The following is a 26,929-nucleotide window of genomic DNA, read 5'->3' on the forward strand; positions in this document are numbered from 1 at the left end:
ACTGGAGAGTGGTGTTATAAATCATTAAAGTACTGTATACAGGCATAGAAGAGTAAAGGAAAAGTTTTCACACATACCTGTGTACTGAGAATTGAATGGAAACCCCATTCACTGAAGCTCATTTGTAATAAAAGTCTAAGGACAGGTGTAGAAGTATATGCGAAATACATATTTTTGCAGAACGATAGAGATATTTCAGTTAAAAGTATTCATAAATTAAGAATACAATGTGTAATTTCTCAATATAGAGATGAGACTACTTGCATAGAAAGAACGTGTGGTTCTGCATTGCTAATGCCATTGCAGGGGTCTGAAGATGCATAGATATCATAAAAGCTTAAGTACAGCTCAGCTGACCAGAATTACTATATTGATCCAGTTTTCAAATATTGGAATAAATCAACATAAGAACTTGTTTTTAAGTTATTCTGAAAAGTCTGTCCCATCCCATTGTTGGTCTTAGTGTTAACGTGTTACAGTTATACAGTGTGTCCCAAAAGTGTCCATGCATAGAGGACCATGTCGGTCATGTCTTTGTCAGTGGACGTTCGTGGACGTCCACTTCTCGGTCGGCCCGCAACACTTCCAGTGTTATATATGTGTGTATATATATATGTGTGTGTGTGTGTGTGTGTGTGTGTGTGTGTGTGTGTGTGTATATGTATATATATAATTTTTATTTTATTTTTATTTTTTTTTGATGAGTTAGGACCTGATAATAAAGGCAGACTGTGAGTTAGGACCTGATAATAAAGGCAGACTGTGAGTTAGGACCTGATAATAAAGGCAGACGGTGCGGATGCTGCTGTCTCGCTGTCTGACTGTAGCATTGATCTAGCTCAGGATTTCAGCTGCCTCTCATTTCCTGTCACTAATGTGAATAGATGAACCATGGGGCGGACACACGCACACGCGCACACGCACACTGTAATATAGAGCCTACTCACTGTCTCTCAATCTAAGCTGGAAATAAGGTGTGCGTGTGCCAGAGACCAATCAACTTGCAGTGATGTACAGCAATACAAACTGATTCTCATAGCTAACAGAATCTATCACACATACACACACACACACACCTGTTTTCCACGTCTAAAAAATATGACGTGTTCTTATATCAAAAATGTGACATTCATCTGCAGCATTCATGCATGTGTGTGTTGCTAACAGAGTCAAAGGACAATTGCTCTAACCTTTGAATTACAGTCAATGAGGTTTTGGTTTCATCATTAGGCTGCACTCGTCCCTGGAGGCGCAGGAGGAGGGTGTGTGTTACGGCTGGAGCGCTGATGGGTTAGGATGCTACTTATTGCTTCTCTCATTAACTGTGCATTTGAAGTTGCTCTCTCCCTAGGGGCACTGGCTAGGACTTGTGCTCACACACACACACACACACACACACACACACACACACACACACACACACTCAACTACACAGTACCCCTGGGTCTTTCCCAAGCTTTGTAAGAACCAAACTTCAAAGCTCTATGTCTATGCTCTTCATTTATGATGAATCTGCTTCCAGTGTTGCCCTTTTTCTCTCTCTCTCTCTCTCACACACACACACACACACACACACACACACATATCGAAAATCCTATTTATGGTCCAAGCTTTGACCTCTGTGTCTGGTAGTTTCAGATGAACCACCTCCGTCTCAGGCGTTCAGTTTCCCGGGGCCTCCTCGCCTGCATCTCACCACATATGTGTGACAAACCCTCAGCCAGCAGTCATTAAAACGTTAGCTTTCAGTTTGACAGTTTGGGAGATGCTAATAGCCACAGAAGCAGGACTGTTTGTTTGTGCCAAACAGAGGCGCCTCTTTGGGACGAAGCGAGAAGGCGTGAGAGCTCTTGATTAAACGTGAGTCCTTTGTGTAAAGGCAATGGATTAAACGAGCAATTTCTTTCTCTCTCTTTTTTTTTTTTTTATATGTGCCAAGATTCGTAAACCAGTTGCGCGCGCTATCCTGCGAGCATCCGCTTACATTTACTGCCCTAATTGAGGTCAGTCTTGTTAATTTAGTGGTAAATTAGAACAGTTAATATGCATATATTAGGATGGCCAAGGGAGATTGTAAAAATAAGGTAAGGGGAAAATTACCTTTTAAGTACTACGAAGGTCTTTTTCCTGCTCCAATTATGCTACTGTAACAGCGTGATGGGTGGAGTGAGGAGTAGAGGAATGGATGGGATGTCCTGGTTTCTGTGATAGAGAAGGACGACCCAACACTGTCCTTCATCTGTGGCACACACACACACACAGACACACACGCACACCCACATACACACACACACACATACAAACAAACACATACACAAACATACAGACACACACATAAAAGAACAGACACACACACACATACACACACACACACAAACATACAGACACACACACACATACAAGAACACACACACACACATACACAAACATACAGACACACATACACACACATACACATACACACAGACACACACACATACATACGCACACACACACACATCCCAGTCAAACAGATTTTTTTTCTCCCACTCACACACATTCACTACATAGGCAGATCGGTTGCTGCATAGAACGTTTACTTACAGAAATAGGCACATAAGACGGCAAACACAAAATAGGACCCGCAGTGCTCGATATGTGTGCACACAACACAAAAAGCGGGAAGCAATTACACATCCCTTCTCTACCTTCCTCCTTTCTCTACCTTACACACACACACACACACACACACACACACACACACACACACAAATTCACGGAAGCATACTGTGTACCACAGGTGTAGAAGTGAAAACCTGTTAGTGTGTTCTCTGTGTGAGACAGCTTGAGACAGGGATGGGAGGGATGATGTGTTTTATGAATAATGGATACGTATGCATATAGCAAATGCTTGCCAAAACTCATATTCCCATCCGCTCTCTCCTGGGATGTGAGCACATGATGCGATTTATTTTTTTTATTTAGAAATAGGATATGTACGCTCATATGCAACACATATGACAGGGAGCTAGAGTAAATCTAGTGACACATTTGCCACGATGTGTGTGTGCGTGGATACGAGAGCAGATCGCGACAACCGGCGATGGCGTACATGACGTTTCGTGGCATGCATCTCCAAGCGTCTCCGTTCATGTATTATTATTTATCATTTATTCTTTTGTTAATAGTAGGATCATTTTCTTATTCGTTATCCTATAATAATATTCCTAATTGGAAATCTGTCAGCTAGTAATTACAGCAACACAGATAACGTTCTACAGATAATTTCCAGCTAATGCCTGAGCACTTGAGGACAACTCGGTGTGTTGTAGAGCTGTCAGAAATCATTTCACTGTTTGAGAGTTGAATTGAATCTTTTTATAATATTTCCTGGGTGGCTTGGCGTCTCAGGAGGTAGCATTGCCTCCTCATACCTCCAGGGTTTCCCGGTTCAATCTGCTGGAGCTCGAGCTTCCCATGTTTGTCTGGGTTTCCTTCAGGGTCTCTGGTTTCCTCCCACCTCCCTAAAATATGCCTGTAGGTGAACTGGATGGTGTAAATTACCCCTAGGTATGAGCGTGTGTGTGTGTGTGTGTGTGTGTGTGCGCATGTGCATGGGCATGTTGCCTTTGTGATAGACTGGCATCCCATTCCATATGGATTCCCGCCTCATGCCCAGTGTTCCTGGAATAGTCTCTGAAGTCATGTGTCCTCCCGTCTGCAGTTCACGACAGCCAAATGACTCATGCTGCCTCGCATGGGAAAAGGAGATGAAATAAATACAGGTCATTTATGGCATACTTTCTCTTCTCATATTTGAATGCTAGATCACTTGTAATCAATTCTAACGTAATTAAGTAATGCTTTGATTTAATGAAGCAATTAAAAATGTAATTGTAATGAGGAGTCAATTATTGGAGTGACTCATTCTGCCATGAATCTCAATGGCTATATACATTATATTATACTCTCTGCCGTGAGCATATTGAGTGAGCTATGAATTTAGTGAATTATTTTAGTTGATTCAGTGTTACTGTGGTTTAGATGGGGGGAATTAGAAACCTGGCTTGGTGGTTTGTGGTTAGCATGTTTGCCTCACACGTCCAGGGTTGAGGGTTCGATTCAAGTCGCAACCCTGTGTGTGCGGAGCTTGCATGTTCTCCTCGTGCATCAGGGGTTTCCTTTCAGGTATGCCTTTTTTCTCCCCTAGTCCAAAGACGTGTTGTAGACTGATGGGCATTTCCAAATTGTCTGTAGTGTGTGTGTGATTGTGCCCTGCGATGGATTGGCACCCTGTCCAGGGCATCCCCTGCCTTGAGATGGATGGAATAATGTTACATTACTTCCTTTAATAAAGTTTTCTTTATTTAAGAATGCCGCACAGTTTTCACCGTATGCAGTACATGATAACACAGGCTCATTAGAATTCAAATACATGGCGATACAAAATATTGATTCATTGATGCACTTGATCCTGGTCTATCACCAGCATTAAATCTGAATCTTTGAAGAATTAGTGTTTCACCTCATTGCAGTGTTTATCGTGGACACGTTGTGTTGAACTCTCCGAAATTCATCCAGCTGGTGTTGGTTGAGTAGAAGAGCCTCCTGACGCTTTCAGCATGTGCACGTGTATGTGTGTGGCAGAGTGCGAGGCCAGCATTGGCTCTCTGTGCTATTATTTTTAGCTCCGGCTCAGTGTGGAGTTGGACCCTGGGATCCTCTAGCACACGATTTTCTCTCATCAGCATAGAAACAGACCGCCAACAACAGCACTGGACGCAGGCATATGGGCCTGTTCCACTATTAGCCACCAGCCACCTGGGTGTGTTTGCATTTTTGTGAATACATGATCTGGACATAGGGGTCTAACCGGTGATGACAGGTGGAGTTCAATCACAGATGGGCATTTTCTCAGCACTCAGTATGCACATATTCTTTCTTTCTCACATACACACACACACATATGTATATAAATAAACAAACCCCTAGCTATAGCCAGACGGTTCCTCTGGGTCTCCCTTTTCTAAAGGATGACTGCCTTCTCCAGGAAGCAGCCCTCTCTGTTATCTCGTGTATTAAACCACACAATACCAAAACAGCTCTATCTCTCTATCGTTTTCCACATCGATCTCACGCGTGCTCTCTCTCTCTCTCTCTCTCTCTCTCTCTCTCTCTCTCTCTCTCTCTCTCTCTCTCTCTCTCTGACCAGTGTAACCTTGTGGAAAGACTTCCAGATAGCCATCCATCCAGCCAGGCTTTGTCTTTCTGGAATGCTCCAGATGCAAACACCTGGCACGGCAGTGTCATACAGCAGTGCGGCCAAAATACACACACGCTCACGCTCGCACACTCGCGCATGGCATATCCGTTTCTCCCTCTCGCATCCTTGATGGCAAGTGTGCTCGGTAAACCGCAGGATTCGGCTCGCAGTCAACACTCGTAAAGTCTCCCATCTGCTGCTGTATCATTTAACAAATACACACACACACACACACACACACACACACACACACACACACACACGCATAATACACACTGAATTATACAGGAGTATTACCTAAAATGTGCAAGTTATTCATTTTTAAACAGGATACATTTTATAGTTAAGGCGTGCCGTGTAATATGTACAGGATCGATTTATCTATCTATATTTATCCATAAAACATCTGTGCGTGTGTGTGGATATGTGTGTGTGTGTGTGTGTGTGTGTGTGTGTGTGTGTATCTGAGGGTATGTGCGTTATAGCATGACACAAGGGTGCCTCAAACTCTTTTCCTTGCTTTCTCTTTCTTCATCGTTTTCACTCACTCCTTGTTTTCACAATCGCCTGTTGCATTCCACAGTGTGACGTCAACTCAACACTGCCATCTACTGAAACAGCAATTACACACACACACACACACACACACACACACACACACACAAATATATATAGCTTAGCACAGAGAGCCAAAGTGTCTAAACTGCAGTTAATCTCTCTGTGTCTGATCTCTTTATGCCGCCACAGATGCTGCTCATTGTGTGTTACTGATTCATTTCCTAATTCATCCGCTGGTTATATAATTTCCATTTAACCTATATCTGCAATCTTCAGCAGAACACCAGCATAACGGAGCGACACAGGAGAAGGAGAGGGGGGAAAAATGGAGGATGAAGGATGAAAGAAAGAGAGGAAAGGTGCATCAGTGAAACGAGAGAGAAGTGAGAAGCACAAAGCTAGCGCAGTATATTTGCACACTCTCTATGTGTGTCAGCTCTTTCCTTCAGCTGAGAAAGACGGTAGGGGGGTGGAGGGGGGCTGTTCTCTCTGAGGCACAGACAGAGGGGAGATGGAATTTGACAAGAGAGAAAATTGATTTTCTGGGATGAGATTTAGGTGTGATAGGCAAGCAGAATGAAGGTGAGCAAAGGGGCGGGAGTCATTAACACACAGCCTGCTATCCACGCCATCACTGCGGGGAAGATGGGGCTGGAGCGTGGATGTGTGCATGCGTTTGAGTGTGTGTGTGTGTGTGTGAAAGGAAATGACTGACTGAGCAAATAGGCGGAAAAAGATTCACAAGAAAATAGTTTAATCTTTCACCTTACTCTGCTAACCCAGTCACTATAAAAAAGTGTACAGATTTGTCAGTGGAGACATCATATGTCTCAGTGATTGGTAGAGCATCCCTGTATTTCCATTGGGCATGACCAATGAGATGATATTTGGCAATGAAATTTTCATCCTGTTTTCTGTCGCTCGTGGTCTTGAGAGTCAACTTTTATTGTGAATGATATCAACAGTAAAGAAGATCGACATGCCGAAGGACATTTTCTCCGAAGCAAGTCTGCTTTAATTAAGGAGGAGGAGCTGGAGACAGAAATTCAGACCAAAGACCCACAAATAAGCCTGGCGGTATGTCTATTTTCCGTGCCGCTTTGGCGCATTTAGGGAAGTTAGCTTTGTCTTTCCGTGCCTTTCTGCTAAAGTTACTTGGCAGCAGTTGAAAGAAGAAGCTGAGGAGATGCAGAGCCGCTGATTGAACTCGGGCCTCAAACAAATCAAATGGCTTCAGAGTGAGAACTGAAGGAAAGGGTAGAAAGAGAAACCGCCTGCTTTTTGCCTGTCGCTTACTGCGTACTCAAAATGGTGTCAGCTCTTACACAAAAAGAGGTGTCTTCAAGTTTCTTGTTGTGTGAGGAAGTCTATTTTTATCTCCCGTCTTTCAGATACTTTTTAGCTTTGGTTGTTGTTTTGCTCCTCTCTCTCTCTCTCTCTCTCTCTCTCGCTTTTTCCCACCAGTCCCTGATTTCCTCCACAAAAATACGAGCGTTGAGGCATTTTGTGAAAAGTGCCAATTACCGTCTATTTTCCCAACATCTGCAAGCGGAAAATAATACAGAGCAGAGAGTCATAATTGTCATTCTGCTTACAAAGACAGATTTGCAAAGATTTCCAAATGGGTGAGAATCAGATGTGTTCGAGATCGCTTCCACCATTGTCCAAGCCACAGGTGCCAACCTTGCCCCCTCAGAAAAGTGATATATCTTGCTTCCTGAATTCTGTTGACTTAATGTGTATAAAACACATTAAAAAAGCCAGACATCTTAGCAAGTAAAAATATATATATATATTGAATATAGTCAGGTTTATGTAGTATTTCCTATCGTAACATTACCATAAACCAAATATAAGATTATCGATTCTATTTCTAGCCATTTTGAAAGTTTTCAAAAAGGTCATGCTCTATTGGCAGATCATTTTAATGCTTATTTTAAGCCTTTATTTCTAGAACGAATAATAGAATATGAAAATGTGATGCTTAAAATGAGCAAAATTGTCTCGAAATGGCTTTAACACTCTCATATTTGGGTTACTGTAATCTTATAAAAGGAAATACTAGATATATTTGACTACATTTGAGATATTTTCACGTGGTAAGATGTCAGTTTCTGCAATGTGGAAAATAGCAAATGTATTACTCAAATAAATCAATGTAAAGTTAAGTGTTTTTTGTTTAGTGGTCAGCTATTGGGAAAGATACAGCTGAGCATACAAAAAAAAAAAAAATGCATACAGCTGAGCATACAAAAGCCAGGACTGTGCTGGGAGAATTTGAAATAGGTAGAGAAATGGTTAGCAATTGCAATTAAGTCTGAACAGAGACTTAAAGCGTTCCCATTAGTCCCACCAAATGTATAATCAGAAGTTTCTGTCAAGAATTCATTCAACCATCGCATGTGTTTGTCATCCGGTCTCCGCTGAGATCGGATTCGCATCCCTCCAGATATTAATCTGTGCACTTCATGTTGCTTTTTATCTTTCACGTACACCTTCCATTCTTTGGAACGAAATGAAATGCTCACCAGAACTATGGGTGTAGATGCAGGCGTATCGAACTCACGTCCTGGACGGCATCCAGTCCTACAGAGATTTGTCTTTGCCTTCTAACACACAGCAAATTCAGACCATGAAAGCTGTGGGAATTAGCTTATGTGTTGAATCAAGTATGTTAAATGAGGTAGAAAGAAAGCTCAACTCTGCAGTGCTGCAACCCTCCAGGACTGGAGTCTGACACCCTTGGGGTAGGCGTTTTTGTCCTCAGCCCTGTTTTCACTGACACTTTTCTTTCCTTGTCTTTTTTGCTCTGTTCTTTCCCTCATACTCGCAGCTTTAAACGTGTTGGGGTTGACCTGGCAGCTGAAGCCTGTGGAAGCTCCCGTACTGAGCCATGGCTTGGGCACAGCAGGAATGCCTGGCACCAATGATGATACCACGGGGCCCTCTGGAGGCAGAGGTAAGCAACACAGTCTGTGGAATGGCAGGACTGTGGTCTAAACACTCAATGAGGTAGCATTTAGGTGGGAACAAGCGCCACATGTTGTAGATTTGGACTTCTCTGACAGAGCAGCACATGTCCTTTGGTTATGATTAATGAGGGTTAATGATTGCTGCTCTCTCACACTCTCATCTGAACCACACAACATTTTGGCGAAGCTACTGAGGAAGATCTCTTTCTCCCTCTCTCTCCCTCTCTCTCTCTTTCTCTCAAGCCTTCCCACTGCCTCTCTCGACCACTCTTCCTCGCACACAAAAGCCTTTGCAAAAGTCTCTCTCCATATGTAATTCCTTTAGCTGCAGCTCTGGTACTCCTGCAGGTTGTCTGAGAAGAACAGAGGTGTGTTGGTACAGTATGCTTGAGATAATCTCAAAATCTCTTTCAAGTCTCTTAGAAAATGTCTCCAAGTTCTTGACAGACGTCGCACATTGACAAGTACAGTGTCGCTCTAGCATTTAGTCAAACAGACACTCACTCACCTTGCGCTCTATAATCGCACCTCAGTCTTGCAGCCTCTCTCTCGCAGTTCACACACTCTCACACACTTTCCGTCACAGTACGTTCCCTCTTATGCGAAAAGACAGCAGAACAGTTTCCCCAATCATAATCTTCAAGCGCTTAACTTCATAGCCGTGTTGAGCACGAATTTCTCTCTCGCTCTCTCTCTCTTTCCCCCCTCTATTCAGTTTTACATTCATTCTCCCTCTCCACACAGTGCTATCTGAGTGAGTGTGTGATGAGTTGGAAGTGCTCTCCTCTGGAAGTGTGGGCTGGGAAAAAAAACGCACTCCATTTCAAGAGCCTCAAATCTCCACCTTTCAACGCGGTTGCATCAGGCTTACTCACACCTGCACATGTGCGCTTTATGAATATGCATTTCAGGCATGTCTTATTCGTCTGATTTCTGATTGATCTCAGCTGTTTAACGATGCTTTTGTTCTCCTCTATGCAGTATTTCATCTGTGTTTCTCTGGGCTTTACTATATTCCTCTATTACTGTGGCTTTTCATGTTTCTTATTGTTCAGGGTAATCAGTTGCAGTGTTGTGTACTTTTGTTCTTTTTTTTTTTCTTTTCTTTTTTTCTAGCCAACTTTTATGTCTGCTATTATGTTTTCTTTTTTCCTAGCCAACTTTTATGTCTGTTATTTGACTGTGCCCTAACTAAAGAATACTTTCCTAGGAAATAGAGGCGGACTATTGTTTTTTCAGTGCAGCGCCACCAAGCTATCCCAGAGGAGTCTCCTTCTTCCCGACAAAACTCTTTATTTTTCCTCCCGCCGTTGCTCCATTTCTCGCCCTGCTCTCCGCTGCCCTGTATTAATGAGCAGTGGCTCACTCCACTCTTGTGATAGCCACTTTTTCCTGATTGTGTTTTCATTGTTCTTTATTCCTTTGCCATTTTTCACAGCTTTACTCTGTCAGGCCAGTGGTCTCCTGCGTCGAACTGACCTGATTACAGCAGGACTGTGTGTGTGTGTGTGTGTGTGTGTGTGTGTGTGTGTGTGTGTTCTCCCTCACACATAAGCCAAAGAGAGAGTAAGAGTTGGCTGTATTCTGCATCCATTTACACTCAACCATCATTGGGAGCAACAAAAAGAGTGATAGATTGAGTGTGTGTGTGTGAGAGAGAGAGAGAGAGAGAGCGCACATGAGCATTTTCCATTAAATCAGAAGTGGATAACAGCATGTGTCATTAGGAGGGTAAACAGGGACTGTGTTTCGTTGACGTGCACTACAGGCCTCAGGCTGGAGAATATACATGCTCTTATCATGTTGAAGCTCTCTTTAAACTTTGATGGCGTCTCGGAGGAGATGGACAAGAGTGAGTGAGAGAGAGAGCGGGACTGAGAGACAGATATTGTAGTTGCCAGAGTGTGTCATTTCCTATTTCCTGCTTTTCCTATCTGGAGCTGCTATTAGAAGAGGGGGGTATTGCAGAGGTCTAATTCACATCATCCCTATGGATTCATTAAAACTGATACGTTTTCTTGGCTTTCTTTATCTTGCAGCTACAAATGATCTCCTCTTAGTTGTACCATATTGACAAACATATCCTTCAGCCTATGTTGAAAGTTTGAAATGTGACACTATAGACAGTAGCATGGTGCCTTAGAGTTTATTGCTTAGGTTAAATGATGACACTCTGTATTAGCTGAAGATACTGCATGCATGATACATCCCTGATCTTCTGTACAGTAGAACATGGCAGATTGTATGCTAAATTAAAAAGTGGCAAAACATGCACCATGTAACTATCACTTAATAAATCACTTTAAATAAAATATCAACCCCTTTCTTTCTTTTTCTTCAACTCTCTAACAGTTCGCTTCTTTTTTTTTTTTTTTTTTTTTCACTGTACAGTCAGGTGGAGCTCCAGAAACCCAGCACTGGGAGGAAGCGGTTTCTTTTTCATCCATTTTGAATCAGCTCTGAGGCTAAGATTGCTTTATTTCTGAGAGAAATAGAGAATGCGTCCTTTGATATTCTCTATTCTCCTCCCATAAGGGAGGAGAGAGAGGTTAATCTTTCCACATTTCTGTCCATCTTAGGGCCTGGTGTGTTTCGAAACAGCAGCATAGATACAGGAAATCTGGAGGTAGGCAGGCGCGTGACCCAGGAGGTGCCACCAGGCGTGTTCTGGAGATCCCTGCTTCATCTCAGCCAGCCCCAGTTTCTCAAATTCAACATTTCCCTGGGAAAAGATGCACTTTTCGGGGTGTATATCCGCAAAGGCCTGCCCCCATCTCATGCGCAGGTAATTTTATTTAGTGTACTGCCTGCAGCGTGTAAACAGTGAGAATCTGCCTTGTTTGAGTGGTATTGCTTTTTCTGTGATTTTTGGATACAGATCAGTTTTATGTAGTGTGTGTATGTTATCTGGCTCAGGTAGGTTGCACTACAGCCAATCATAGTGGCTCAATTATAAAAAGTTGACATGGACAGAATGATTCATTAAATATGTACTCTATGTCCAGGTTACACACAGGATTCAAGGTTTTAATCTAGGGATCAGTGTTGATTTTTTTTAAACTTCTGTACATCACTTGTATATACCCATAGATCCCAGCTTGAATTTTTTTGGGTCTCTCTCTCTCTCTGTAGTATGACTATATGGAGCGCTTAGATGGGAAGGAGAAATGGAGCGTGGTGGAGTCTCCGCGAGAGCGACGCAGTATCCAGACAGTGGTGCTGAACGAAGCCGTGTTCGTGCAGTATCTGGATCCAGGCACATGGCACCTGGCCTTTTACAATGACGGCAAGGAAAAAGAGTCTGTGTCCTTCAGCACAGCTATATTAGGTCAGTTGGCTTCTCGCACTCACATCCACTCACGCACACGTGCATGTCACTCACTCTCTGTGCCTTTATCTCCCACTGGCCAATAAATTCACTCAGAGTTGTTTTTCACTTCCATTTGGAGAGTGCAGAGAGGTTTGAAGAGTAGTAGAGCAAAAGCAAAGGGGTAGAGGGTGGGTGCTTCTATATATATATTTTTTTTCTTCTACCCTTTCCACAGTCATTTAAGGCTACAGAGACTGGAATCTCTAATACAGCTGTCAATATAGAATACAGCTGTTTGGGTTTAGCAATATTGAGTAAGGAATTATTTTCCAATAACAGCATGACTCAAGTGTATTATACTTTTTCTATCAGTAACATGGCAATGATTCTTTTTTTTTTTCTTTTCTTTTTTTTTTTTGACACATCATACATTTTATTTGTTTATAGTAACATTTAATTTTGTGGACTGTCTACAAGTAAGTTCCTGTTATCACTTACATCAGTGGTTCTGAAAGTGAAATGGTTTGTGAAGCATAGTCAGGGGGTGTCTATGCTTTTTTAAAAATGTTTTGTTGCTGTTGTTGTTTTGGTGTAAATTATGTCCCACCTTCAGCAAACCTATTATGTTTATTATTATTATCATTATTATTTAATCCAAAAATCAAAAACAGGTAGGTCTTATGAATAATGTCAGTTTGAACCTCATGTGCTGTGTATGGAAATTTACAAAATAAAAAGCACTATGGCTCCAATAACTAGCCAGAAAATTCCTAATAGTCTGATTTATATTCATAAAATACATCTGTACATGGAATGTGTACGTTTCATTCATTTCCCTGTTTCAGAATGTTTGAGAAGCCCTGATTTACATTGTAGCAGCTGTAAACAGTTGTTCTCTCACCAGCCTCTCTTTTTTTTTCTCTTTCTTGTTAACAGGACAAAAGTTACTAAGTTAATAAGACACAAAAAATGTCATTTGTTAAATGTTAGCATGAAGCCCTCTGTCCTGAACTTAACGGAAGCTTTAACTCTTGACGGTTTCAAATCTCTGACACTAGAGACTCCTTTCAAAAATGCAAATGAAACATCTCCTCACTGAAAACGTCATCATATTTACTTAAATAAATAAATAAGATGCCATTCAGATCGCTGTCTTATAAAACATTGTTGTATATATGGATAAACAGAGAGTAAAAGTCAAAGATCATGCGTCAGGATTAAACAGAAGAGATGTAATAAGGTAGATGGAGAAAAACCTTAAACAAAAGATTACATTTACATTTGGCAGACGCCCTTATCCAGCGCGACTTACATTTATCTCATTCATACAACTGAGCAGTTGAGGGTTAAGGGCCGTGCCCAGGGGCCCAGCTTGGCAGTCTTGAGGCTTGAACTCCTGACCTTCTAATCCGTAACCCAGAGCCTTTAACCACTGAGCCACCACTGCCCAGATGTATTGAATGTCTTGTGTTTTGGGTGCAGTCTGGGCATAAGGAACATGCCTCTGACACGTTTTTTCCATCATTAATACCAAGATATTGTAAAGCATTTAAATAAATTAAATACTTCACAGCCTTTTAACTTTGAGTGAGACGCACACCTTGCACATACAGAAATATTATTCACACATGAACAGATAACTTTAATAAGTGATATCACACCAATTAACATTATGCACATCAGTTGTGCTGCTGAACATGACTAATTAAATGCTTTGAGGTTTGAATTGGTTGTAACAATAATGATGCAGGGCTCTAGAGAGACAGAGAGAGAGAGAGAAAGAATCCAATCCACTTTACAGCCCTGGGCACTTTGTTTGGTTGACCCTTGGGGTGCAAGAGCACAGACACATACTGGCAGTGGCTTAAAATGACATTTGATACCCACTAGGGAAATCAGTCATCAAATCACCATCATAATAAGTGTACAAAGCCTGAAGGATACACGCACACACGTGACTAATGTTTCTTTTTGTTCAGTCTGGTGGAATATTATCAATGTCACGAATTTTCAATAATGCTCACTTAACAAAGAGGGCTCTGCCAAGGACTCAGCTAGAGCTTTTATATATATATATATATATATATATATATATATATATATATATATATATATATATAATGACCTTGGAACATAATTTATTTTTTTTTTTAAACAGTTTCCATCTATTTTAAGATTAGAGAAGGACGAGGTCGAGATGAAGGGTTGGAAAGATGAACAAAAAATAGGATCAGTGTAATAGGAGGTTCCTTTCACACAACTATTGAGGTTTCAGTCGTCTTCCCTGTCATAACCACCATTTCTCAGACAAGTGTCCTCCCTTTCACAGACTCAGTGCAAGAGTGCCCAAGGAATTGTCATGGAAACGGCGAATGTGTGTCAGGAGTGTGTCACTGCTTCCCCGGCTTCCATGGCATGGACTGCTCGAAAGGTAGGAGACCTTCCAATTTACGTGTGACCTCTGTCATAAGTGTACACATGAAGACTGGCAGGGGAAAGCTTACAATCCCCTGGTACATGCTAGAGTCAAAGAAGTAAGAAGGTTACGCGCTGAGGAAATAGTGTGTCCAGTGGTTTTATAAAAGGCTGAGATAACAAAGTCATGAGCAAGACAGTGAAAAGGAGGAAAACATGAGATGAGATATAAAGTAGAAAACGCCACTGATGATCATAAAAGGAGAAAAGAAGTGAGAGTTTGTTTTGTTTATTTGGGCTATAAATAAGAGTGGGAGACCTTGTTGAAATATTTCTTATATTAAAACACCTTCGGCGTGAGGAAATTAGGGGAGCTGTACTTCTTTCATGGGTGTTATTATTTGGGGATCTCAACACTGGTATCATGTAAATGTAAAGTTTTTGATATTATATCCTTTTCTTTCCTAAGGGTTTCATTTAACAAACTGCAGTTGTGTGTCCAGAGCTTAGGTGCTCAATGTTTTGTTTGTTTTGTTTTGTTTTGTTTTGTACGTTTTGGCATCAATATATTTCCTGATTATGTTCTTGCAATGACACATGATACAGTAAAGCATTTAAACCTGCAAAATGTGCACACTTTGCTTCAATGATCAAATCTATACACAGCTGTTAACAACTGCTTTTGTATAAACAGTTACCTTGTTCTGGGGAAAATTGTCAGCATGATGGTGGTCACAGCTCTCAGGTTCTCGGTTTGATCCGGATCTCATGTTACTGTGTGCACAGAGTTTTGCATGTTCTCCCCATGTCTGTGTGGGTTTCCTCCCACCAACTCTCAAAAATATGCCAATAGGTGGATTTGATACTCTAATTTGGTGGATTGGTGTCCCATCCATACTTTATTCTTGCCTCACACCAAACATAGCTGTAAACACTGGGGATTGGAACGATCTTGGAACATCAGCAGGGGAAGGATGGGGGTTAGTAGCATAGCCTGCATCCATCAATTAGATAAAATGTGTCTAGGGGTTGCAACGTGCACTCCTGTCTAATCTAACCCCTGAAATTAGAGGCTTTTAATTCACTGTATGTCCCAGGGATAAGTGTTAGCCCCATCCCTTGCAACCCTTGGAACTTCCAGAGTAGCACTGTGCACGTTCAAGTAAAATAGAGTCTTATTAGATAATATCTCTGCTGTGCATTCACAAAATTTGTGTACTGAAACAGGCTGCTCGAAATAAACACATCCCATTTCAGTATTAAAAAATAGCTCTTGTATTTAGTCATAGCTCTCTCCCTGGGTCTCTCTGTGCATGTGCGTGTGTGTGTGTGTGTTGCGGGAAAGAGGGGAGGGTATGGTTGCGCGCGCAGGCGTCTCTAAGGTATTGCGATGATGGATGTGAGTTCATGCAAGCCAATATCTCCCATTGTTCACCTGGGAGCCTTGTGATTAATAGTTTAGTTACCTCACTGTTAGATTACATTTTGTTTCATTACAGTTTTCTTCATCTTAACCCTTCTGCCATCCCTTCTCCTCCTTTCTAAGCTCTGACCTCCCTTCTTCTCTCACTGCATAGCTACACATCTATTTATCTCTATTCCTCTTCTTTCCCCTCCATCTGTGCAAATTTGCATGTGTGTGCGTGCTGAAAACATCGGACACTATCGGCTTCCTCCTTCACCCCAAATGCGCTAATAAAAGTTAGAAATTACACCAGCGAGAGATGCACAGATCTAAGGCAGGGTTATGGGTAATGTACTTGGGGCACATTGCTGATGGTGAATCTGCTATTGTCAGCTGTTGTCAAATGCAACTGGGGGACATGCTTGAGAAGCATTCATTAAAGTAAATTGCAAAGGCATCACCAAAGGCAACCATCTCAACACCACAGCTTGTAACAGGCTGGTGTACTACTGCACTATACATTGTGTGTGTGTGTGTGTATGTAGGGGGGTGGGCTGGGGGGGGGGTTGTCAGGGGTGTTTGAAAGGAAGGAGTTCACTCTATATGGTTGCAGACTTATGAGACCAAAAAAACCCCACCAATGAGCACAGCTGTTCTCACATCCCTACACTCATCCATCACAACTCATTAATGAGCACACACTGACACTTAGTGAGAGACTCATATTCGCTTACATACACACTATTCACAAGTCCCAACCAATTATGGTCATCCGCACACAAGAGCAGTGTGCTTCATATTGCCTTATCAAATTTTGTCTGTTAACAAGAGATTATTCTGACTTCAAAGATTATAGAGCAAACTTTATTTGTGCAGGTTTTTTAGACCCATTGTTCTCAAAGCTGTGATGTTAGATGTGGTGAGATGAGGAGGGATGCAAGAGCAGATATTCAACACATGTTTTATTTGGGTAGATCAATACATCATCCTCAATATCTGTAGCGTAGGTCAAAGAACTGACAGGCAGAAACAAACTGAGGTAATCCATGAATAGTAAACTGTCATGAAGTGAGTCCATGGAGGCGGATGCAAATGCAGAACTTCTTGATTTGACACCAGGAACAGGCTCAGGAAAGACAAACTAGGAACCAGTATTGTCAAACATAGAAACTAGAAAATAAACACTAAGAAAAGAAAGGTACCAAATCAAAATACTGTGCATAATAATAATAATAATAATAATAATAATAATAATGAGGACCAACACAAACATGTCCCGACTTGAATCAATGCTCCAGCAACTGAGGAGGAAAAACAGGCAACATGAATACAGCACCAGTCAGGAAAATGAAAAACACACAAGAATGGTTAAGACATGAAATGGAAGGAGACAACAGAAGCATTATTCAAAGGCAGCCAGGGTTCCCTCTAGTGGCCAAAGAGGGAGTTGTCCCTGAGGGACACGACAGATCCCATCCCCCAAGGTGCGGCTCCTGAGGTTGCCACTAGTCCAAGAGACTCGATGAGCGGTGAGGCCCGAGGGGGAAGCAGCAACAATGACAAGGCCCGGGGGTTGGGTTGTGGAGGAGCGACGTCACCAGCTGAGATGGAGGAGCGACGTCACCAGCTGAGACAGGAGGCAGCGAGACGTCGCCAGCCAAGCAAGAGAGCAGTGCTGTGCCACCAACAGGGGTGGGTGGACTTGAAATTACACCAGCTGGGAAGGGCAGGGTCAATGGCCATAACAAGACCACGGAGCAGAGCAATGTCCTCAGTGGAACACAGAGGCAGAGTGACATCCTCAACAAGACAGGGAAACAGGGCAATGTCTTCAGCAGAACCCGGAAGCCAATTGATGTCCCCAGGGGAACATGGAAGCCGAGCACCATCCTCAGCTGGTGGAGGTGATGGGGGAGCCAATAATCTCAGTGGGGCAGGATGGGAGGGTAGCAGAGAGCATCCATCTCAGAGCACAAACCCGCTCTTGGTCTAGTCTATCCCACCACCCCCAACTGTTGATGAACAGGCTCTTAAGGTATCCCCGCGACACCCACTCCCATCACAGCACTGGAGTTCTGCTGCATCCATGAGTGGATGGAGCATTCGTTCATGAAGTGAGTCCATGGAGGCGGAAGCAAATGCAGAACTTCTTGATTTATTGACAGATAACAGGGAAACAGGCTCAGGGAAACAGGCTCAGGGAAACACACATGAGGAAAGACACACTAGGAACCAGTGTTGTCAAACATAGGAACTAGAAAATAAACCCTAAGAAAGAGGTATTAAATAATCAAAATACTTAAAAATAATAACCATGACAGGCCCACCACAAACATGACCTGACTTGAATCAATGCTCCAACAACTGCGAAGGAAAAACAGGTATCTTAAATAGAGCACCAATCAATCAGGAAAATGAAAACACATGAGAATAGTTAAGATACGAAATGGACTGAGACAACAGAAGTTGTTGTTCTGCAAAGGCAGTCAGGGTGCCCTCTATTGGCCAAAGATGGAGTTGTCCCTGGGGGCCATGACAGAAACAGGAGCATAAGTTATAACCAGGAAACAAACAGAAATCAGGAAACAGCATAACAAGGCATGGACTTAAAGCTTTTTGTTGCAAGGCTTGGTGACATAATATGCACAATAAGACTCCTCATTGAGGTAATGAAGCATCAGGGCTAAAATACACAAACTAATCAGGAATGAACTGAAAACAGGTGAGAACGATCAAGGGACTTACCATTCAGAGGGCAGGGGTGGAGACAAGACTGAATCATAAAATAATGCACTTGTACTATGACATTACGTAAACAAAAGCACATGACTATTCTAACAAAACATGACCGAAACTAAATACAAAACAAAGAAGCAGTGCTGTTTGTGCTGGGAGCCACAATGCACATCGAGACCCACAGCACACGCTCAGATGGGGAATTCATTACAAAAGTGGGGCCTGTGACATATAGCCTTATTTATTTGTTTGTTGGTTTTTAGTTTGCATTGATTAGTGGTTGATTATAATTGATGTAGTTATTATTTGTTATAATTAAAAGCGGACTTGACTGCTAGCTACAATGAAATGGATTTTATCTAAAGCTCAGTAATATAGAAACATGTATAAATAATGTCAGCTCGAATCACATTGTAAGAACTAGAAAAATGCAGTTATTGTGATATAAAAGGTTTAAGATCTATATCACAATCTACTGGTTTGTGTTTTATGAGTGAAAAGTTCAGCAATAAAAAAGCCCCAGTGGCGCCAGTAAGTAATTATGGTTGTATATTTTTGCCATTTTTGTACTTAATAATTTAAAAGGGGAAATTAAAATAAAGGCAGCATGGCTACAGGGTCCACACTTACTGTCTGAGTTTCTGTGCATGTTCTCTGGGTACACCAGGTTTCTTCTAAAGAGATGCTGCTAGGTGAATTGGCGATGCTAAATTACCACTGGGTGTGAATGAGTGGGTGCTTCTCAATACTCAAATTGATGCTTCCTTGTTTCCTCGCTCCTCCGTCCTCCAGCCCATGACCCGGAAATTGATCGACATCAACCATCTTGAAGGACATATCAATCCTCTAATTGCACCACGAGGAAGTGAGGAACAAGGAGTGAGGAAGCGTCCAGAGGAGCTTGGAGCGAGGATACACAGGTGTATCCTATGCGGAAGTGTTTCTTGTCAAAAAACTGGATGAACGTATAAATTCCCCTCCTCCTTTACATCTGCCACAATCTCAAACAAAAAGTCCTTTGATGACGGGATGGAATTTTGTATGAAATATAATTAATAATAATATGACTACAATGAGTATTGTAATGAATTGATCCTTGCATGTTTGGATATGCAAAGCCACACAAAAGATGTTATAATTTATGTATTGTTCATTAATTCATTGTTGAATAACCCAGAGATTTCACATACTATCAGTGCATTTAGCTTTATTAAGAATGTTGTTATTAACCAAGCTCCATCAAAAAAAAATAATGGCAGACCCCTGAAGCGCAGTGAGGTCATCCAGCTGAGCACAGTCATCATTAATTGATATGGCTTTGAATTGACGCTTGAGAGAGTGAGGATATTCCATTTGACTTGCTTCGCTTCTTCTCTCCTCACATCTCATCCTTCTCTCGCATCTTAAGGGGGTGGAGCTAAGACGCAAGGAATGGAAGCGAGGAAAGGAAATGAGAAGCACCCAGTGTGTCTGTGTGTATTGTTTTTGTGACATCAGGCCTGAACAGGGTGGCCTGTAATGGGATGGCGCCCCCTGCACTCTGTGCTCCTGGAATCTGCTGTGACCCTGACTGGGATAATCGGTTACTGAAGATAATTACAAAGACGAATGAATTAAAAATAAATCTGTGCCGCAATCATAAGCAGGTCCATTAAAAAATGTGTTGGAATGGTTCCCTGCTGTTCTTCTCCTGTCATGTATGCAGGTTGTGCATGCCCATTATTTCTTTGTTCCTCATATACTCTGTTTCTACATCGCTGCAATCACAGGCACGTTTTCTGCAATCAAGGATTTTTCTCCATCTGTCATCAGTGGGGTCTGTGAGCTCTTTGGAAACTGCTTACACAAACTAGAGATCTTGTTTTCTTGTGATTTTTTTAATACTTATTGTGTTTCAGGGATTTACTAAACATACTTGTCTGGGAGAATACTATAAATCCATCATGTGTCAGTGAATTCATTCCCTCTCTCTCTCTCTCTCTCTCTCTCTCTCTCTCTCTCTCTCTCTCTCTCTCTCTCAGCTGCATGTCCAGTGCTCTGCAGTGGTAATGGACAGTATGATAAAGGCTCATGTACATGCTACAGTGGATGGAAGGGGCCAGAGTGTGATATTCCAATAAATCAGTGCATTGATCCTCAGTGTGGTGGCCATGGAACCTGCAAGGAGGGCACGTGTGTCTGTTCGCTGGGTTACAAGGGAGAGAACTGTGCTGAAGGTATGTATGTGTGTGTGTACGTTTTAAATGCTATTTTTATTTGTATTTTTTTTTTTTTTTAGAAACTTGAAATTTTTTCTTAAATAGTAAAATTTTTCAGTAAGGTTCAAAAATCCAGAGACTGAATATCTCAATTTTTCACTGGGGTATACAAATCCAGAGTCTAAACATTGTTTTAGTGTTCCCATAAGCATTTCTGTGTTGCTTGGCATGTACAGTGCTGTGAAAAAGTATTTACCCATTCCTGATTTCCTCTATTTTTGTGTGTATCTCATACTAAATTGTTTCAGAAATTAAAACAAATGCAACCTGAGTAAACACAACAAACAGTTTTTAAATGATAACATTATTTATTGAAGCAAAAAAGTTATCCAGTACCAACTGGGCCTGTGTGAAAATTTGCCCCCATATTTACTAATTCCCCAAATCTATAAAACTGCATTCATAATGGGCTTCAGATGGACTTGGCCTGATTACTGCAAACCCCGTTCAATCAAATCAATACTTAAAAAGAACTTTTCAACAGCATGAAGTTGGTTAAAACTTACACAGTAATACATTATGCCAAAGTTGAAAGAAATTCCAGAAATGATGAGGAAGAAGGTAATTGAAATACATCAGTCTGGGAAGGGTTACAAAGCTATTTCAAAGGCTCTGGGACTCCAAAGGACCACAATGCCATTATCTCCAAATGGAAAAACTCTGCACAGTAGTGAACCTTCCCAGAAGTGGCGGACCTTCCAGAATTCCTCCAAGAGCACAATTCAGCATCCACTCATCCAGCACGACACAAAAGACCAAATCACAACATCAAAGGACCTACAGGCCTCTCTTGCATCAACAAAGGTCACTGTTCAGAACTACTCTATCAGAAAGACACTGGGCAAAAATGGCATCCATGGAAGCGTGGCGATGTGAAAACCACTGCTAACCCAGAAGAACATTAAGACTCATCTGAATTTTGCCAAAAACACCTTGATGATCCTCAAACCTTTTGGGAGAATGTTCTGTGGTTTGATGAGTAGAAAGTGGAACTATTTGGAAGATGGGGTCCCTTTACAACTGGCATAGACCAAACACAGAATTAAATAAAAAGAACATGATACCTATAGTCAAGCATGGTGGTGGAAGTGTGATGGTGTGGGGATGCTTTGCTACTTCAGGGTCTGGTCAACTTGCAATAATTGAGGGAATCATGAATTCTTCTCTCTACCAGAAAATCCTAAAGGTAAATGTCCGGTCTACAGTCCATAAGTTGAAACTCAAGCGCAACTGGATTATGCAGCAAGACAATGATCCAGAGCATAGGAGTAGTCCTATGAAGTAAGTGAAAGACTGATCTCCAGTTATCGGAAGCATTTGTTTGCAGTTATTGCTGCTAAAGGAGGCCCCAATTAAAGAGAGGAAATTAGTTTTTTACATTGGTGATACATTGACATTGGTTACATTTTTTTTTTTTTTTTTTTTTGCTTCAGTAAAAAAATAATAATAATAAAAATTGTATTGTGTGTTTACTCAGGTTGGCTTTGTTTTATGTTGTATTTCGGTTGAAGATCTAAACCTATTTAGTATGAGATGTACACAAAAACAGATGATGTCAGATACTTTTTCACAGTACTATATGCTCATGCCATCAACAATCTTTACAAGAACACTTGGACCAATAGCCACAAAACAGCTCCAAGGGATCAGTGATTGTTTTACATATTCTACAAGTATGTCACTTAGTTTTGACAGAATACAGTATTACTTCAATAAAGATATTCTCATGAGAATAATGTTTTTTGATTGGAGAGGTGAGAGATGAGTGGAAGCTCGAGGAGTTGTATGTTTTTCACTCCGACAAGAAAATTGTGCAAGAGAGGGTTACATACAAAAATAGGTGAAGGTAAGAGGTGATACTGGGTTCAGAGGAGGCCAGGTAGCGAGAGAAAGAGAGAACACATCAGCGATGAAAAGAACTGGAGTTTGTTTCGAGTACAAGGTTGGCACTTATTCCTTTTTTAACAGCACCTTTTTCTCTGTCTTTCTTCCCTCATGTCAGATTTTCATCACAATATAGTTGCTCAGACAATTTATCTGGAGTGGCAGAAGCACAAAAATCAATAAACGTGATGCACCATTTCTGCAGCCTAAAAAGAACAGCCTTCCACAAATGGCTTTGTGGTATGAAAGTAAAGGGTGAGAGAGTGTTGTACAGAGAGGATCACCTCCTACACCCAAACTGAGGCTAGGGGCAGCCCATTTGTCAAATAGCTTTCACTTTATTTAAGCAGTCCAATCACCTTGGCAGCTTAGTAGTTAATGTCATTTTCTCTTGAACATCCCAAGCTAGTGTGCAAAGAGCAGGCTAGACGATTCCGAAAGACTAGAGAAGGAGATAGATTGGGGAAGGAAAGAGGGGGGAAATGGAAAAAAGCATTTGAGAGGAAAGACTCATTCACAGACCCTCAGTGTGGAGGATATTGATTTTTCATGCTCAGATGAAAGGTTTTGTGTGTGTGTGTGTGTGTGTGTGTGTGTGTGTGTGTGTGTATGATTGTTATTGTCACAAACCCCCTGGACTCAAGTCCACTGTCTCCGCTTTTCTCATGTGCATATTAGATTTTCACTTACAATCTTCAAATATATTCTACTATTACTTTATACAGTTCATGTATTAGGATCATTTATTGTAATTCCCAAATCAATCCTCTGGTAATGGCGACGCGATCTAATGGTTAATTCTCTTTTATGACATTAGCACTTGGTGCGGTGTGTTTTGTGTGCAGTGGACTGCCTGGACCCTTCCTGCTCGAATAATGGTATTTGTGTGAGTGGTGAGTGCCACTGTAAACCAGGCTGGGGAGGAACACACTGTGAGCTGCCCAGAGCCCAATGCCCTGATCAGTGTCACGGTCATGGTGCCTTTATTCCTGACACGGGCCTATGCAGCTGCGACCCTAACTGGATGGGCCCAGACTGCTCCACTGGTCAGTACCATCTCACTCCTTTTGAAGGTTTTTTTCACTTGAATAAGATGTCAGTAATATATGAGCCACCTTTGATGTTATTTTCTTATTAGGTTTATACACTTTATCTCAAATTTAGGGTTATTTCAGTGTTAGGATTGCAGTTGTGAATAGTAATACTGACTTATTTGGCACTTAACAAAAATGAAGCTTACAAAGTGCTTTACAGAGCAATTAAAACACAGTGAAACACAGTGTTTTGTTTTTTATGGGTTGGTTACATGTTCATGGAATTGTGGGAATTTAGCTATTTTTTGAAGATGTTGACAGATTCTGAGGTCCGGATTGAGGTTGGAAGTTTATTCCCCTACTGAGGAACAGTTAGTTTGAAAGTTCTGGAATGGTACCTTGAGCCATGCTGAGTAGGTACTACTAAGCGTCCGTCGTTGATCGATCGCAGATTGCGTGAGGGAACGTAACCCTTCAGGAGAGAGTTGAGGTAGGGCGGTGCAGTTCCAGACAAGGTCTTGTACGTGAGCATCAAGGCCTTGAATTTGATACGGGCGACTACAGGAAGCCAGTGGAGGGAGATGAAGAGGGGTGTGACATGGGTTCTCTTGGGCTGGTTGACACGAGGAATATGAATAGCTTTCGAAATTAATACCAGAATCATCTATCAATTCTTAAATCAGGATATGGTTAGACAACAACAGGATTTAAGAGCTTGTGTAACGTGATGCCTTGTTCTCAAGCATGTGAGGATTCTGGCAGCAGCATTGTGAACATTTGACTTAGGAGCAGATTTATTGGGGAGGTCAGATACTGGTAGGTCAAACTTGTACTGGATAATGTGATCAAACAAGAAGCTGATTGTCTTGTAGGCATTTGGTGCTAAAGCCAAATAGAGCTGCATACTGCATACTGATGAAAGCAAATCTATTTGTTAATTCGACTAGCTTGGGGCAGCATGTTTAGATTAAGGAATAAGGGACCCATGATTTAGCCTTGTGGGACTCCGCAGGATGTTGCATGGATGTTAAAGTACCCCAGTCTGACATAGTATTCACAGCAACTTAATTAGGATCTGAACCGGAACGTCTAAGCAGCTTCTGCAATGAGACATTATAACTTGTGATCAACTTTATCACAGATATGGGATATGTGATAATATGTCATTAAATTGTTGAGATATTTAGCTGGATGCTGCCTTTTAAATAATTCTGGTTGGGGGGAAAAAATGGTGTTGATATTTAATTTGTAAACATCAAGAGACCTGATAATATCATCATTTGATAATGAGCTGAAAATTGCTTTGCTTCGTGGTTGTTCAAAGTATCTTATTGTTAAAAATAGAAATATAGCACGTCTCCGGTATGTGTCTACAGAGGTGTGCTCGGTGGACTGCGGGACTCACGGCGTGTGTATGGGTGGCTCATGCCGCTGTGAAGAGGGCTGGACAGGGGAGGCATGTGATCAGCGTGTGTGCAGTCCCCTGTGTGTAAAGCATGGCACCTGCAAGGATGGCAAGTGCGAGTGTCACCAGGGATGGAATGGAGAGCACTGCACCATCGGTAGGTATATGGCCAGAGTGTCCCTCTTTCCATTTATACACACCCAGTACTCTCAGTAGACACCCTGCCTGTCTTGTCACATTCATTCAAAGCAACAGAGCATTGGGAGGGACAATGTCCTTCTTTAGTACAAAAGTGATCAGCTACAGCAATGTTTTGTAGTCATAAGAACTCCTGTCTTTGCACTTGTCCAATGCAGCTCATCATCTCAATAGCAAGCCCATTGTGGTCTGGATACAGGGTGAAAGAGCACTGACAACAGAAATGGTTTCCCTAGATCTGAGATTGAAAACCACTGGTTCAAAGTGGTTTTCTGGGTTTTCTGGGTTTTCTAGCTGTTGGAGAAGCTGGAGTAAAAGTTATTCTGTTGAGTCTTTCACTTTTCCTTATACATGATGAGATCTGTAGGAGACACATGTAGGAATGGGACTCTAATGAAATTAAAAGGAATAATACATTAAAAAAAGCCCAATTACACAGTCCAATTTGAGACTTACACAGAAAACCTACATAATAAGCACAGAATATCTGAGTTTTAAAGTGGAAGATATACAGAATGTTGAGGGGAGTTTGCTTTGGGCCGTTTTAATGTCAATAATGAGACACACTTCAAAGTCGGCAGTGGTATTTACGAGAGTATTTGATCAAGTCTGTTTGAAAGTTTGGACTGGGGGTAAAACAGTTGAAGGAATTATAGTGGATCGAGGAATTGGGGAGCATTCGAACTGTGTTTTGTTTGAATGAGAGAATAATTTCACATGCCAAACAATACAGACAGGTGTGTTGACTCACATAATAGAACAGCAAGTGAAAGCTCTTCCCCGGAAAACGATCACACTTTTAGCTTACCGCTGAAGCTTACCGCTTAGCTTACTGCTTCTCTCTCATAAAAATAGATATAAAAAAAATCTATGAGCATGAGCATGTCTTTCTGTCAGTGTCTAGAAGTCTCGGTGTGAGTGTACTTTTGTATGCGAGTGTGTATGTGTGCATACATGTCTGAGCCAGAGAGAGAAAGAGAGTCTGTCACTTGAGGGATGACACAAGTATCTCAAATGAAAACTTACCTGTCTGAACATCTCTTGATTTTAGTTCATCCCCCCCTACAGTTTTTCAGAGAGCTTGTTTGGCAATTGTCATCATACCTCCTCTGTAATGGTCAGCCATCACGTTCCACATATGGTCCCTTAAACCCTTTTCACAGCCAAGCAGCATCGCTTCAGAAATCTCTCATACAGTATATTCCAAAATAACTGCATGTGTGCATGTCTCCTGCCTCTCACTTCGCCCTCTTGTTCCCCCCTCTTTGCGTGCTCTCTCTATTGCAGACTATTGGGATGAGACTAAAGAAGGTATTGTACCTCGTCCGCACTATGTCCTAGTGCTAGCTGCACCGTAGCACTGGCCGCAAGCACTTCTCCTGACAGCTTGGCTGTGTAGAGATTGTGTGCTTCCCACAGTGTGTCCTGTAGACTAGAGTTTGGTGGTGTACAATAGAGCGCCTAGCTGTGTAGAGCAGGTGTGTGTGTTTCTTCACGTCCGTGTTTTTTCTT

The 26,929-nt window shown here is 41.7% G+C and overlaps 1 protein-coding gene across 1 annotated transcript in view; it reads left to right on the plus strand.

Moving 5' to 3' along the window:
• Nucleotides 1–26,929, plus strand: part of tenm2a (teneurin transmembrane protein 2a) — a 252,260-nt gene that overhangs the window by 203,202 nt on the left and 22,129 nt on the right. Inside the window, exons 6-12 of the mRNA XM_053630714.1 lie at nucleotides 8,634–8,759; nucleotides 11,352–11,557; nucleotides 11,905–12,100; nucleotides 14,412–14,513; nucleotides 20,660–20,854; nucleotides 23,626–23,826; nucleotides 25,191–25,376. Of these exons, the coding sequence (XP_053486689.1) occupies nucleotides 8,634–8,759; nucleotides 11,352–11,557; nucleotides 11,905–12,100; nucleotides 14,412–14,513; nucleotides 20,660–20,854; nucleotides 23,626–23,826; nucleotides 25,191–25,376 (1,212 nt within the window). The remainder of the gene's footprint in view (nucleotides 1–8,633; nucleotides 8,760–11,351; nucleotides 11,558–11,904; nucleotides 12,101–14,411; nucleotides 14,514–20,659; nucleotides 20,855–23,625; nucleotides 23,827–25,190; nucleotides 25,377–26,929) is intronic.

The sequence above is a fragment of the Ictalurus furcatus genome, chromosome 8 (genome assembly GCF_023375685.1).
Source record: "Ictalurus furcatus strain D&B chromosome 8, Billie_1.0, whole genome shotgun sequence".
Taxonomy (NCBI): domain Eukaryota; kingdom Metazoa; phylum Chordata; class Actinopteri; order Siluriformes; family Ictaluridae; genus Ictalurus; species Ictalurus furcatus.